Here is a 15,115-nt window from a genome sequence, read left to right on the forward strand (position 1 = left end):
TTTAAACAAAAAGTCTCCAGCTTTTAAAGTGTTTCCCTTCTACCTTATGCTTTTTTACCTCCAAAACTAGATGGAAAAGATAAATAAAAGATAACTTTCAAAGATAAATAACAATCAGAAAAAGAAATGTCAGACATTTGCTTTTTAAATGCAAGAAGGTAAAATATTAATTTAAACGTCAACTAAACATTACAATTTCTGAGATGATAAATAAAATCTACAGAGACAATTCCTCATCTAAAAAAGTTTACCTTGCAATCAATGAGCAGTTGTGAATCATGTTCTTTTCAACAAAGATACCTTGGGATTCATCAGTTTCGACTATTCGCCCGTCTTGATACCATAACACTTGCATGTCTTGATCGATATATGAAGCCATGCACTGGAAAGGAAGGCTGTCTCCTTCAAATACAACTTGACGATGAGACGGAGTCATGTAGAAAGATGGTAATTCAAGGGGAGGGTCTAGAGACAGGAGAACAAAGACTCAGTAAACAAATACTATATTCACACTACAGAACTTAAAATTATAGAAGTTCGAATTGAAATCTTAAAAATGGAAAAACAAATTCCTCAGTAATCAGCATTCTAGTTTTACCATCAACAAAGATGTTGCTGAATTAAGAGGATCCAAGATGAAAACACCATTAAATAAAATTAAAATTAAACCATTTCACGTCACTTTTACAAAGCTGATATATTTCTTTCCAATAAGAAAAATAAAAGAAGGAAATCTTAAACTACATATGCAAAAACGTACACAAATATCACGGCCCATCAAAAACCTTTAAAATATTCGGTCTCTAACATGACAATTCTACTTTTAGTAGCAAGCTATCCTAAATAGCTAATACGTAAAAATGTACGTAAGGAAATTAATCTTGTTAATGTTTATGGAGTGAGAAATTAACAACCTAAATATGCAGTAATAAAGAAATTATTGTGGCTATATCCCTATAATGTAAAAATAAAAGTTATGGCTATATGTATATAATGAATTGGTATGCATCTTTTATATCAGTATGATGAGGAAACAAGTTTACATTATTTCAAGTTTAAAAATGATACAAAATAATATTAGAGTATGGTATTTTGGATAAAACATAATAAAAAGGTAGAAAATTGATATGTATACCAAGGTATCTTTGATGTTAGCTACCTATGAGTGATAAGAATGTTAAGTATGGATTTTGGTTTTTTTTTTCCTTCTTTCAGTTTTTTCATTTTTCCCCCCAGCTTTATGGAGGTATAATTGACAAAATTATAAGATATTTAAAGTGTACACCAAGGTGATTTCTTATCTGTACACATTATTTCTTTTCATAAATCTTTAATCCAATGAGCACACTTCACATGTGAAACAACAATAATGATGAAAATAAAAGGAAAAAACTGATAGGGTTGTTTATTTCCAAGCACAGAGACTAAACTAGAACCTCCCTCTATCATTATAAGGACTGTTTCCTGTTTTTTCTGGTTTTTCTTTTTCATTAAACACATGGTAAATGTATTATTTCCCTCAAGTCTTCAGGTATTCTGGAAAATCATGATTTTCAACAAATATGCTATTTCATTGAATGGACTGTCATAAGTAAGCCAATGCCCTATTTTTCAGAATTTAAGATATGTTCTTATATAAAATCTGAAGATTTACACACATAGCTGATGATTTCTCAAGAATTAAGCCCTACTTGCAGAATTAGCTATATCAAGTTGTACCAATTCTCTAAGAACACTAATACTTACTGCCAAGCCACCCTTCAAAACAGCTGTATCAATTCATACCCTATCAATAAAACGCATGATTGCATCCTGAGATTTTAGCACTATCAACGTATTACTGATTTGCTATTAGAAAATATGAAGATCTATACTATTTATTGAAATTGAATTTCATTAAGAAAGCTGTTCAGAACCTAAGAACTTTAAATGCCAATTGAAAAAAACATTTTTTAATTCAACTGACTTAACTGTTGACAAAAACTGAATATTATCAAATTCATGAAGAGTGATGGCTACAATCGGTTCCAACATATAAAAAGAATTCTGAAGTTTGTCAGGAAACACATGGCAGCAAGCAAAACACAGTTAACCGTTTCTCAGCTTTTCTTCCTTACCGCATGTCAACAGCTCCTGCTTCACACCTGTGACTGGCTGGGCCTGAAGAGACTTGGGATAAACACACCGTGTGTCCCGTACCGTGATGTTTCTCTCCTTTACCCAGCGATGCATCCACAGTATGTTACAATCACACAGCAGATACTCAGTCTGAAATTCTCTGTAGCACACAAAATGCAATTTAGACAGTATGGTTAATGAATTAAATTGCACTTTTGCTTTACATTGGCTTAGTCTTTGGTGACAAGCACACAGTTGCTCAATCTCACCTAGGGCACATACTGTACCATCAACTGCTTATGGTTTCCTTCCCAGCGAGATGATGTCGAATGTCTGACCCCAAAATCCCTTCCCACCTGATCCTGGACTGACTCGGCTTTCAATCAAAGATGGTATGTGAACAAAATCGTTTCATCATCTATGAAACATACTTCTGAAGCCCAGGGTACTGGAATATCACATCCACATTCCTTTTGTCTATCAAACTTGTACGGATATGTCATCAGGGCTGTGGCACTATTACTGGAAACTGAAGCTTTCCCCATTTCTTCCAGCATCATTGCCATGTTCTTGGCTTAAATGTCTGCAAACTCTTAATTCTGACAGCATAAAGCAACATATGACTGCTTCACATGGTTATATTCTGTTTTTCTGATTAGGATGACTAACTTCTAATTCCTAAGAACCACCTTCTGGTGAGTTTACAGCATTATCTTTTATAAACACTGACAATTTTGCTCAATTTTTGCATGAAAATACTTCTTACATTCCTGCTATCTCGGGTTTCAAAAGTCAGATCATTTTTGCAGTCTTTATTTCCTAAACTTCACAGAAATGGCTGACATAAGCCCACTAAAAGGAGATGTCTTCACTAAAAAGCAGTTTTCTGGGTAAGAATGTTAATAGTACCAAAAAGACCAGATAAGAGTTTGAGGCAGGGTGTAGGAGCCACAACTCCTAGTTGTGGCATGTGGGATCTAGTTCCCTGACTGGGGATTGAATCCAGGCCCCATGCAATGGGAACACAGACTCTTAGCCACTGGACCACCAGGGAAGTCCCAGAGCCATGGGTGATACTTGGTGGAAGTGTTTTCCAGGCAAAGGCCTCACAAGTGCAAAGGCCCTGAGGCAGAAGCATGTCTGCCTGGCATCTTGGAGGATTACTATGGAAGACGGGGACTTGACTGGACTTGAGATCAGGGAAGAGTCAGGGAACAAGATGATCCAAAGCCTGTTCACTATGGCAAGTTAGTGGCTTTTACTTTGATCTGAAAAATGATTGCAAATTTTTAAGCATATGAAAATAATACCTGTCAAAAAAATTATTTTTTATAATTATGCGATAATTATTATCTGTCTCAGAGAAAGAGAAAATCACATGACATCCCTTATTGTGAAATCTTAAAAGAAATGACACAAATGAACTTACTTTCAAAACACAAAGAGACTCAGACTTAGAAAACAGAACTCATGGTTGCTGGGGGGAAGGAATAGTTAAGGACTTTGGGAAGGTCCTGTACACACTGCTGTATTTTAAATGGATAATCAACAGAGACCTATTGTATAGCATATGGAACTCTGTTCAATGTTATGTGCCAGCCTGGATGGGAGGGGAGTTTGGGGAGAATGGTTGCGTGTATATGTATGGCTGAATCCCTTCACTGTTCACCTGAAACTATCTCAACATTGTTAATCAGCTATACCTCAATAAAAAAATACTTTGGGTATTAAAAATAAAATTAAATTTAAAAAAAAGAAAAAAAAAGTTTGATGTAGGGATTCTAGAAGTACATACATATGTCTGCCATAATGGTGAGAAGCCCCTTGAGCACCTAACCCATTGGCTTTATTCCAATGAAAGCTGCTAAATGAGACTGAAATGATAAATTTACAAAACTAAAGATGAAGAGGAGGGCAGGGAAAGGAAAAAGAAAGGGGAGGGGAAGGGGGGAAAGATAAGAAGTGAGCATACATCAAACAGGCATCTGGCAGAGAAGACATCTTTCACTGGAAAAAGAGACTCAAGTCTGTATGTCACAATAAAAATTTGAAAAACCATTGTATTTAACTGTAATTCCAATAGGAATCAGTAAAAGTTATGCTTTGAGACATATTAATGCTACTGAAAATACAGTAAGCTTCGAAAGTAACTTCTAGACAATCTAATCTCTCACTTAACAAAATTGGTTTTGGGTGTAAAAAAAAAAAAACTCAGCCAATTTTAAAGCTACAGAGAACTGTGTAAATATGACCATACACTGACTTCATAAAGCAGACATTCTACATAAGCATGCCTAAAAATATCAGCAATAAGCTGTGAATTCAGTTTGGGGATGGAGTCACAGGATAAAATTAATCTCTAAAACATAACATGAAGTGAAGTGTTAGTCGCTCAGTTGTGTCTGACTCCTTGTGACCCACCCCATTGACTGAGACTCTCCAGGCTCTTCTGTCCATGGGATTCTCCAAGCAAGAATACTGGAGCGGGTTGCCATTTCCTTCTCCAGAAGATCTTCCCAACCCAGGGATGGAACCCAGGTCTCCTATATTGCAGGCAGACTCTTTACCATGTAAGCCACCAGGAAAGCTCTCAAAGAACAACATAAGTCTTAACTATAAACTCTTCATAAGAAGGGAGGCTTATTTTATACTTTGGGGATTTAATTAGGTAAACAAAATATTTTCTAATTTGGAAACACAAAGAAAAATATTACCAACCTATTTAAATATAAATTAGAGAGATAAGAGTATTCTAAGAAGAAAATGGTTGCTCTAGCCTGACACACATTATTAAGGTTTATGGTATGTTTTTCAATGTGAATGCAAACTCTCAAGTGAGATTCTAATTATTGCAAAATCACAAAATTTTCCCATGAAGTCTCTTAAGCCATATAATAACTGTTTTTAATTTTCAGACACTCAGATACATTTACAAAAACAGGAAGAAAAAATTCTTACTTACAAAGATCGTAATGAGCCAAGATAATCAAAAGTTCCTTGAGATAATGAAGAAAACAAGTTCCCTGAAAGGTTTCTGGAAAAAAGGAAATAACTTTACTGTAAGAAAGGCGAACAATTATATATCATTTTATATTATATTTCCTAAAACATCCTATCATTAAATACTGTTATTAAGAAGTTATGAAGGTTGTTTTAAATCTCATAGAAAGAAGTATCTAGTAAATATTTTCTCCAAAGTTGAAGAAGAAAATTAACCTTATAAAAAGCAATAAATAAAATTAATTAAAATTACTGCTGGATAAGGATTTTTCTGTTAAATAACATGTAGAACCTCCAAGTTACGTTCCTGAACCTGATTTTCAATCATGCTCTCATTGCAACTAGAACTGCTCTTCAGGAGTTCACTCAGTTTCATTTAAGGAAACAAAAATTAAAAAACAAAGAAAAGGATGGTACAAATAACCAGCAGCAGCTGACAGTCACCTACTAAAATATATTGGAAGAGTGAAACGGGTCCAGGGTTTAATCAAAGACTTGGGATAGAATTCAGTGTTGCCCTTGGGCAGATTACTTAACCTCTCTGGTTTCCCCTTGTATCGTGGCTTTAATAAATATATAAACACTTACAGAGTTTGCTATAAATTGTAGAACACCTTATGCTATTATATGAGTAGTTTGTACAAATCATTTTTTTGTGATTTCTTCCATGCTCGACTTTCATAAGCTCCAGGACAGAAAGGGCTTGTGTGTCTTATTTACTTGGATACCTCTGGAAGCCAGTAAGAAGCCAGAGTATACAGAAGGTGCTCAATTGCAGTGGCTGGCTGTTCAGGACATGGACCCCAGCTTTAGGAGCTGCTACCAAGGGCTCCAGGAAAATGGCAAGATGACCCAACCACCACCAAGATCTGTTCAGTGCCTGCTGTAGTATCAAGAATGCTATAGTCTGACCTAGAATTCTCACCGAAGAAGTCCTGAGACCCGCAGGGAGGCCTGCTTCACGTCCAGAGGCTGAGTTAAATCCTTTAAGCATGGAAAAAAGTGACACCTGAGTAGAAGGATTCCCCAGTGGGGAGAGGGAAGAGACTTGAAGAGGGCAGAGGTCAGCTGTTTCCATGACATCTGCAACGACGTATTTCTGGATGGGAAGACTTAACATTGCACAAACACCAATCCCTCAAAAGTAATATATAATGGACTTCAGTAAAAACATTATTGAATTCATTTTACATATATCTTAGGATAATTTTTTTAATAGAAAAGAGGCTGAGTAAAATAATTTTGATCTTCATAAAAGAATTGCCAAGGAACTTAAAAAATAAAAAGAATACTTTTACATTAAAGAATCATGAAAGCAATGCCTTTTTCTTTTTTGGCTTATCAGAGTGAACACCAAATGTGGATTTTGAAAAGGGTATTACAGCTGATGGAATGCAAATCATAACATTTTAAGAAAGTAACCTGGATGTAATTAAAATGAACAACTGTACTTTTATCAAGGTACCCTATGTGAAATTATAAGATTACTGGGGTTTACTGTAAATAATGTAGGTGGGAAGATAAGAGATGTGATGTGGAACTAAAACAAGATAGGCTCTGAGTTGCTAAGTGTTGAAACTGACTGATGGGTACATGGAGATTCCCTGTACAATTATTTGTAATTTTTAGATGTTTGAAAGAGTGTAGTCATTGGAAATAAAAATATATATTACAAGTATAGGATTTAAGTATAAACAAAATGATTGTATCTTATAGGAACCATTAGATTCTAACTGCTAGGTAACTTTATGGTAATTATTAGGTACTATTAATTTGTTTTTCCTTGGAAATCACTGAGGAAGGAATCACATTGGAGAAAGACATGCCATCCTCCCGGTAAATCCCAACACAAAGCAATTTTTCCTCCAGTGTTGGAACAAACTGCTATTTGATTGGCTAGACACCAAGTGAAGTAACTGGCTGATGACCATAAAAATTCACATATACTTTAATACATTAAAGTGAGAGTGATGTCGCTCAGTCGTGTCCAACTCTTTGCGACCCCGTGGACTGCAGCCCACGAGGCTCCTCTGTCCATGGGATTTTCCAGGCAAGAGTATTGGAGTGGGGTGCCATTGCCTTCTCCAGGGGATCTTCCCAACCCAGGGATCGAACCTGAGTCTCCTGCATTGCAGGTAGACGCTTTACCCTCTGAACCACCAGGGAAGCCTTTAATACATTAAAAGCACATTCCAACTCTGAAATGCTTATACCAAAAAAAGCATCATGGGACTGAGAATGACAACGTTCACAGCAAAGTCACTCTCTTGTGTCCTAAAACAGCTCATTGAATGGAGTGGCAGGTGAATTATCCACCCACTCCCACTCATGCTGTTTCTTACTCTCTCACTTAATTTTTATTCACTTACTTTTTGTTAAATAGATATTTGCATTCCTGTAAGTTAAATGGGTACAACGCAGCATCTGTGTATGTACAGGCATGTTTACTAGGGCAGACTTGTTAAAGGAGGAGGTAATGAATCAAATGGTACCTCCTTTAACTTAGGAATAATTGACTAAATCATACTGTTCTTTTACCTCATGGCTCAGACAGTAAAGCATCCACCTGCAGTGTGGGAGACCTGGGTTCAATCTCTGAGTTGGGAAGATCCCCCAGAGGAGGGCATGGCTATCCACTCCAGTATTCTTGCCTAGAGAATTCCCATGGACAGAGGAGCCTGGAGGGCTACAGTCCATGCAGTTGCAAAGAGTCAGATACAACTGAGCGACTAAGCACAGCGCACTGTTCTATACTTGTGGAATATTCTGTTAGCTAGTCAGAAGCATGAACAAAAACATTCTCCTGAAAAGATAACAGTATTCTCCTAAAAAGTATTCTCCTAAAAAGATAATGGTACCTTGGTAAAATTTTTTTAAGTAAGTTGTCAAGTAGAATACACTTTTTAAAGATTTTTTTTGATGTAGATCATTTTTAAAGTCTTTATTGAATTTTTTACAATACTGCTTCTATTTTATGTTTGGGGTTTTGGTCACAAGGCATGTGGGATCTTAGCTTCCCAACCACAGATCGAACCCTTTCCCCCTGAACCGGAACGTGAAGTCTTAACCACCGGATCACCAGGGAAGTCCAGAGTATAGCACATTTTTAAAGCCCTGTGCGGATGCCTACACATTTGCAGGGGCAATAGAAAAGTCTGAGAATATATACACTGGACAGTATATGCTATCTCAGAAGGGTATGTTTGAACAGATGAAGGGGAAATTCAACTCTTCCTACATATCTCTCTATATGGCTTTATTACTTAACAACAATAATTTTTAAATTGTAGAAAGGAAGTTCTTATAAATATCACTCGATTGACAGAAAAATATTAAAGGTATAATTCTTAGAGGAAAAACACAGGTTTTAAATTGATCAAAATTCATAAAGAAAATTAAAAGCAAAGTTTTGATTTTTTTGGATCTCCTAACAACTACTCTGTAAGCTAACTTCATAAGTGAACGACAGAGACTTCACTGGAGTCCATTATTAGTTCCATCCTTTTTCTGCCAGTTACTCCTAGGGTTAGAGTGGGAACCTCTGGGAGGATGGCTTCACTTCCCAGAACTTCTCCATCAATAAAGGCAGAGATCAATACACAGATTCAATCAATTTACCTACCACACCCAAGTCCACTGAACACTCTGACGTATGTCATTTTTCAATTTTTACACTAAATCGCCAATGAGAAGTCTGGGTGGGAATGCTACAGGCCTTCTGCCAAGGTTTCCAGGCTCCGTGGCTAAGAGGCCAAGTGAGTCTAAGGGTCCAAAGTTCCAGGGTAACCCAAAGAGTTAAGCTGAAGAGGTAGCAGAGGAAAGAGCTAGAACAGTAATCTACTCTAGACTTATTTCTTTTGCACATTTACTCTATAGGGTGGGAAATATTAGTAATACAGAGCTTCTCTGACTCTTAACCTAAAAATGTACTACATGTCCCTTAACTAATCAGACTCTCTTTTCCACTTGCTAGAATGAAAATGTTATTCTCCATATCTGAAATACCAAATGCTATCAGCCTTTACAAGCAACATACAACCTGGCTTAGACAGCCCAGAAAGCTATGCAGTCCACACACAACACCCATCCAAAGGTTCCTGATTCAATGCTCGAGAACTATGTCAACCCAAATGATCACAAGCAACTCCACTGCAAAGCATTCCTGAATGCTAAGAAGCTACCACAACTGCTAATTTTTCCTATGTGTTTATGTGTTTAGTACTGATCATTTTTCTTCAGTTCAGTTCAGTCACTCAGTCGTGTCCGACTCTTTGCGACCCATGGACTGTAGCCCGCCGGGCTCCTCTGTCCATGGACTTTTCCAGGCAAGAATACTGGAGTGGGTTGCCATTTTCTTCTTCAGGGGATCTTCCCGACTCAGGGATTGAACCCATGTCTCCTGGGTCTCCTGCATTGCAGGCGGATTCTTTACCCAAAGAGCCATGCAGGAAGTCTTAATTTTTCTTAGAACAGTATTTGAAGGATATGTCAGGTATAGTTCTATACGTGCCATACTGCTGCATTTAAGAGGGCTATCATCTACTATTACATGGACTACAAAATTATCTCAATCAATCACAAAGTAGGAAACTTGGTAGTGTTATTTCTATGTTTTAATGACTCACTGGATATATGTCCGTTATGTTCTATGTCCTGTAAATTCTCGCACAGGTATCAGAGAATTGGTAAAAATGTAAGAGACAATCCAGGCTTTAAAATTTGCAACAATATTAGATTTTAAGGCAGGAGGCAAAAACAAAAAAGTGTATAGTAACCTGCTTTAATGTAAGCACTGTCCAAAACAACACTTTTGCCTAAAGAACTTCTGCTGTTGAGTCAAATATCCCTAGACCAAAGCTATAAATCCATCTGGAACTAAAGTCAAGAAAATGGTAAACCTCAGACTCCTTCTTTCACTATTTGATTCGTAACTACTCAAAAGCATAACACATTTTTCTCCATAAATGCCTCAGGTTGCCAATTCTTACACTTTCCTCAAAAACAAAAATTAAAAACTCTCGATATAATAAAGGCACTGAAACAAAACTGTAATCCACTTACAAAAAAAGAACACTGTAATAGATTTAACTGATTTCTAGCAATGAGTAAAGCTGTACACCAAGTCAATCTTTTATTTAAGAACATATACTGGGGCCATCTATCTTTCCCCCAGAGCTAAAGGGCACACTGAAAAATACGAATTTGCTGACTGAGGAGCAAGAGTACTTTGTTCTATTCTGACAAGTGAGACCCATCGCTTACTGTAGAGATGAAATAACCTCAGTACTTAAGCCCATATGGCTTTTTCAAAGTTAACTTGAACACAACAGATGAAACATCCTAAAAAGCTACAAAGGGAAAGAGCCCAGCATAGGCGATCTCAGAACTAGAACTTCTACCTCAAAATCCTGCCTTGCATGCTGCACCCTGTTTCTAGATTGCTATTCTCTAAATCATGATTTATGCCATTTCCCCACATCAATGTCTTCCAGAGGCCTCCTAGGATTGAGTCAGTTCTAAGCTTCAGTCTGCCTTTCTTGCATAAAGCTCTATTACAGGTAACTGTCCTTACTTCTAGTTATTCTCAGATTCTTAACTTTAAAAATAAAACTAAAATATATTTGATGATATATACAAAGTTCTCCATTTATATTAGATATAAATTATAAGAAACAGGTATAGATAATTCAAATGCTAATTAATCCTTCTAATAACTTTGAGGTACTATTAATCCTACTGTACAGACAAAAAACAGAAAAGCTTGAGAGGTCACCTATAAACACAAGGTCAGAGGAGTGACTTCAATGGTCAGTCTATGCATAAGACTATCAGCTTTCACCTTGACAAACTGGCCTCGCTCTGATTTCTATCATTTGCTTGACTTCTTTTCCCTTCTAAGGATCTGGACCATTAGCTCAATATTCACCTCTTCAAAGAAATTTTCCCAAACCATCAAAGCTTTTGATCATGTGTCTCAATATGGACCTATTCTCTAGGTCCAATATGCACACATACTACATCGCGTGTGTGCATGTGTATGTGGAGCAGTGGATGTCATGCATTATTATATTCTGATGACATTATATCTCCATGATTAAATTTCCAGCTCCTTATCCCCTACCTTCAATCTTTCCCAGGGAAAGGTTGAAGGCAGGAGAAGAACAGGATGACAGAGGATGAGATGGTTGGATGGCATCACCAACTCAATGGACATGAGTTTGAGCAAGCTTTAGGAGCTGGTAATGGACAGGGAGGCCTGGCATGCTACAGTCCATGGGGTCGCAAAGAGTTGGACATGACTGAGTGACTGAACTGAACTATCCCCCTACCAGTTCTATAACCTCTACAGTTGCTATTTTAATGTTAAACATATAAGTGGTCATAAAAATGTGGGTACTGGTTCATATGCTTCCTTGTATTATAACATGGAAGACAGAGGTACTTACAGCCTAACCAGATTGGTGAGTCCTCGGAATATATCTGCATTCAGACATCCTATTCGGTTGTTTGTCAGATCCCTAAGGAGAAAGGGGAAAAGTATCTTCAATTAGTTCTCCTGGTTAATGAAGGTTTCATACATTTCATATTCAAGAATGGCACCCAGGTATCACACAAGACTTTTCTTTTAAGCATCTCTAACATATTCACCTATCTCAAGTACAGCACTGAGAGAAGAAATAATCCTTGCTTTCACTTACTTCTGGCACGTAGAAAACTAACCGCTGTTTAATTACAGTGCCCTCAATATTTAAAGCCATTTACTCCTGGAAAATGACTCAAGATAAAACCAATCTATCTTACTGCCTGTGATGATATACACAGCTCATCACACTGGTAAGTTAGGGAACAGAGCTGATCTAAGGCAACATCCAAGAGACAACCGGTAAAAAGGTACATTATCACAATCCCCAAACTTTTATTTCCTCAAGAACAAGTGAAACTTAATGCTAACTTCATTCCTTAAATACTCAGAAGTTTTGACTGTAATGAAAAAACAACTGAACTAGCTTTTACTTTACAGATCTGTCATTTAGGCTCCAAGCCAAATTACTTTTTCACAATATCTAGGTAATGGCCCATATTTTTTCAGTCACTCCTAAACTTCTTATAGTTCCTATCAAATGTTACTTTGAAACCATTTTTTTTTTCTCCTCCTCAATGTAGGTAACTTTATCTGTAATAAGTTTAGTATTTTGTTCTTTCCACACTATTTTTATTCATACCAAGCACAGTGAACACAATTTTATACTTCAATTAAGATTTATTTTAATTAGGAGATAACTATTTCTTCAAATAAGAGAGCATAGCTTTCATCATTTCCCATCAGTGGATTTACTATGAAAGCCCTAAAACAATGAATCTTTGTTTTTCTCAGTTATTAAGATTTGGGATTATTGGTCATTTTTTATTTCAATAAAAGAAGTAAAACAAGCTTTCTAAGCCAAACTTTAAAAAATATTTTTCTCGTATTTTCTTCACTGTCTGTATTATTCTCTGTAATAGAGAAGGACATATTCTTTGAATTTCACTGAGTTACTCTTTAGAGACTTATACCAACCATTTCTAAACTAAAACTGTCAGATTCTAAATTATACACTTGGTAATGGGGGGGGGGGTATTAGTCTGATAGAAATTACAAAGACTTCATATTTGAATTCAGTACCCACTCATTAATTTTTTCCTTTAGATATTTTAAAAGCTAGTTTAGGTAATCCCTAGTATTCAAAAATTTCATAGCTCTGTTTTCCCTTTCTTATGGCAACTTTTGATTTAAAAAAATATGTTAAGCAATACAAGTTTTTATCTACATTCATTATGCTCTAGCTCCTCAGAATATTAAAGCTAAGTATTTAATCGTGTGGGACTTTTCTTTATTCCGGCTGATTTTCCTTCTATTTCTGGGCTTTACTATTTAAGAAAATGAGGCATCATCGTGTGAAGTGTTGCTTAAACAAGCATTTTGAGTTCTATTCATTATCTTGTCTCAGTTCTGAGTTTTAAATGGTGTAATTACCATTGATTCTTTGGGAAACAATTTCATTACAGCTATACCTATTTAAAATGGAATTTAGGTACTGATAATGAGTTTTCATTTGAATTGAGAATCAGCTTGAATTTTGTTGATAAAGCAAAAGAGAAACTGAATGGGTCTAGGTTTTACCTACTTCTGGTAGTTTATTCTCCAGAAAGCCACTGACTTAATCTTCCTGATCCAAATTATCTATAAAGTAAAGGCATGGGACACTGACAGAAACACTTTATATGCAGCTGCTGAGTGAGATGCACAACTGAATGATTTAAGGCCTCATAAGAAAAAGTGCCTGTAGTCAAGAAGTGACTAGCAGATACCTTTCTATCTCACGGAGTTTTCATACAGAACTCTCTCAGCTTGCAAGCTGTATACCAAGTTAGCTGTTTGGAATTAAGACCGAATTTTCTAGTGGGAAGATTATAAATGACAATTACCTTCCTAGACATGAGCACCAGAGACTACTTAATGTGTAATGCAATGAAAAAATGCTAAAGCAACATCTGGGACAATCATGGTAATTAAATTAAGTGCTACTGAACAAGAAAATTTTAAATTCATTTTGGATAGCAATATGTGAAAAATTATTTACTGAAGGATAAAGAACTGATGGAGAACACAGGCTATTTTGCAGTATGCTTGAAAGAGCCTGATGAAGCTGCTTTTTATTAAGAGTCGAGTTTCTTTCAATCTCTACCTCAACATGCAGATACTATCATATTAAGCTCCCTATTATCAGAAAACAGAACACGGACGGTCACGTGATCAGAGAAGGTGAGAATAAGTGGACTTGTCTGGCCATATGATACCACCCTCCTCCCTCTTCTTGGAACAACTAGTTGTAGTAATTCTCCAGCTTTAGCATCAGAATCACCAGGAGGGACAGTTGAAACAAAAACGCTTTAGCCTCAGCTCCAGAGTTTGACAGGGCAGCTCTAGCAGCTACACTCCTACTCCTTCTCCCTACGTGAGGACTCACATTCCATCCAAACAAGGGGTCAGTTTGTCCCAGTAAGAAGCACAGAGAAAATGACTCATTGTTATAAATCAAGCTCAGCTGCCTGCTGCCCCTCCACTCCATAAAGACTGTTTCTGGGGATGCATGTAGCCTGTTGATGGCCACGTTCCATGCTCCTGCTTGTGTCAGTCTGGCAAGTCCCAACAGCTTCAAAGACCCTTAACAGCTGAACACCAGCTAGGGCTCCATCTCTCTGGAAGTATATTCCAAACCCAAACCCAAGACCTTGGTTGGTGTACATAATTCCACTAGACTGCAAACCTTCCAAGCGGTTCCTGAGTTAGTTACCTTTGTATCTCTGGAGGCTGGTCACTACTGGGCACAGAGGATGAACTTGATAAATTTTTGTTGAACTGAATTGATGCCGATTTGTCTTTCCACTTCAATTACATTTCTATACGTTGATAATACTTTCACTGACGTCTAAACCCAGCTTGATCCACTGCAGCCCTGATGTCACTAATCTGATCACATCAACTCCATACTGAAAAAGTTTTGCCAGCCCTCCACTGTCTAAATAATAGATTCGAAATTCTTCAACATGGCAGGAGGTCATCAAAAGCCTGGTCTCTTTCTGACTAACCTTACATTCCAATGTTCTTTTCCCCTTTCTACTTAATGCTTTGGTCAAAGAACATGTTCTTTTCACACCTGTGTCCACTCTGCTTACAGTGCTCTTTCTGTTACTCTTCAATACATACTCACCCCTCAGGAGCAAAGTCAAGTCTAAAGGCTGGCTGCTCTCATGGAGGTCATTCCCATCTCAGGTGGTCCCTCCTTTCCCCGGCAGATTAGTAACATTATTTAGGATGTATTTTCACTATCGATTTGCCCCTAAGAGTCTGTGAGTTCTTCCAGGGAAGTCCAAGCATAGTAAGCAGTCAGCACTCAATAAATGCATTCAGAAGGAATGAAGGGTAGTGGCGCAGTCCACATGGCTTAAGCACCAG

General features: G+C 37.0%; 1 protein-coding gene across 4 annotated transcripts in view; it reads right to left on the reverse strand.

The window, feature by feature from the left end:
• ADGRA3 (adhesion G protein-coupled receptor A3) overlaps nt 1-15,115 on the reverse strand; it is a 132,498-nt gene that overhangs the window by 67,580 nt on the left and 49,803 nt on the right. For all 4 annotated transcript variants that reach the window (XM_070791228.1, XM_070791227.1, XM_070791230.1 and 1 more), the window contains 4 exons: nt 11,565-11,636; nt 5,081-5,152; nt 2,118-2,278; nt 252-465 (listed from right to left, as the gene is read on the reverse strand). In XM_070791228.1, coding sequence (XP_070647329.1) covers nt 252-465; nt 2,118-2,278; nt 5,081-5,152; nt 11,565-11,636 — 519 coding nt within the window. The remainder of the gene's footprint in view (nt 1-251; nt 466-2,117; nt 2,279-5,080; nt 5,153-11,564; nt 11,637-15,115) is intronic.

Source organism: Bos indicus, chromosome 6 (genome assembly GCF_029378745.1).
Source record: "Bos indicus isolate NIAB-ARS_2022 breed Sahiwal x Tharparkar chromosome 6, NIAB-ARS_B.indTharparkar_mat_pri_1.0, whole genome shotgun sequence".
NCBI classification, from domain to species: domain Eukaryota; kingdom Metazoa; phylum Chordata; class Mammalia; order Artiodactyla; family Bovidae; genus Bos; species Bos indicus.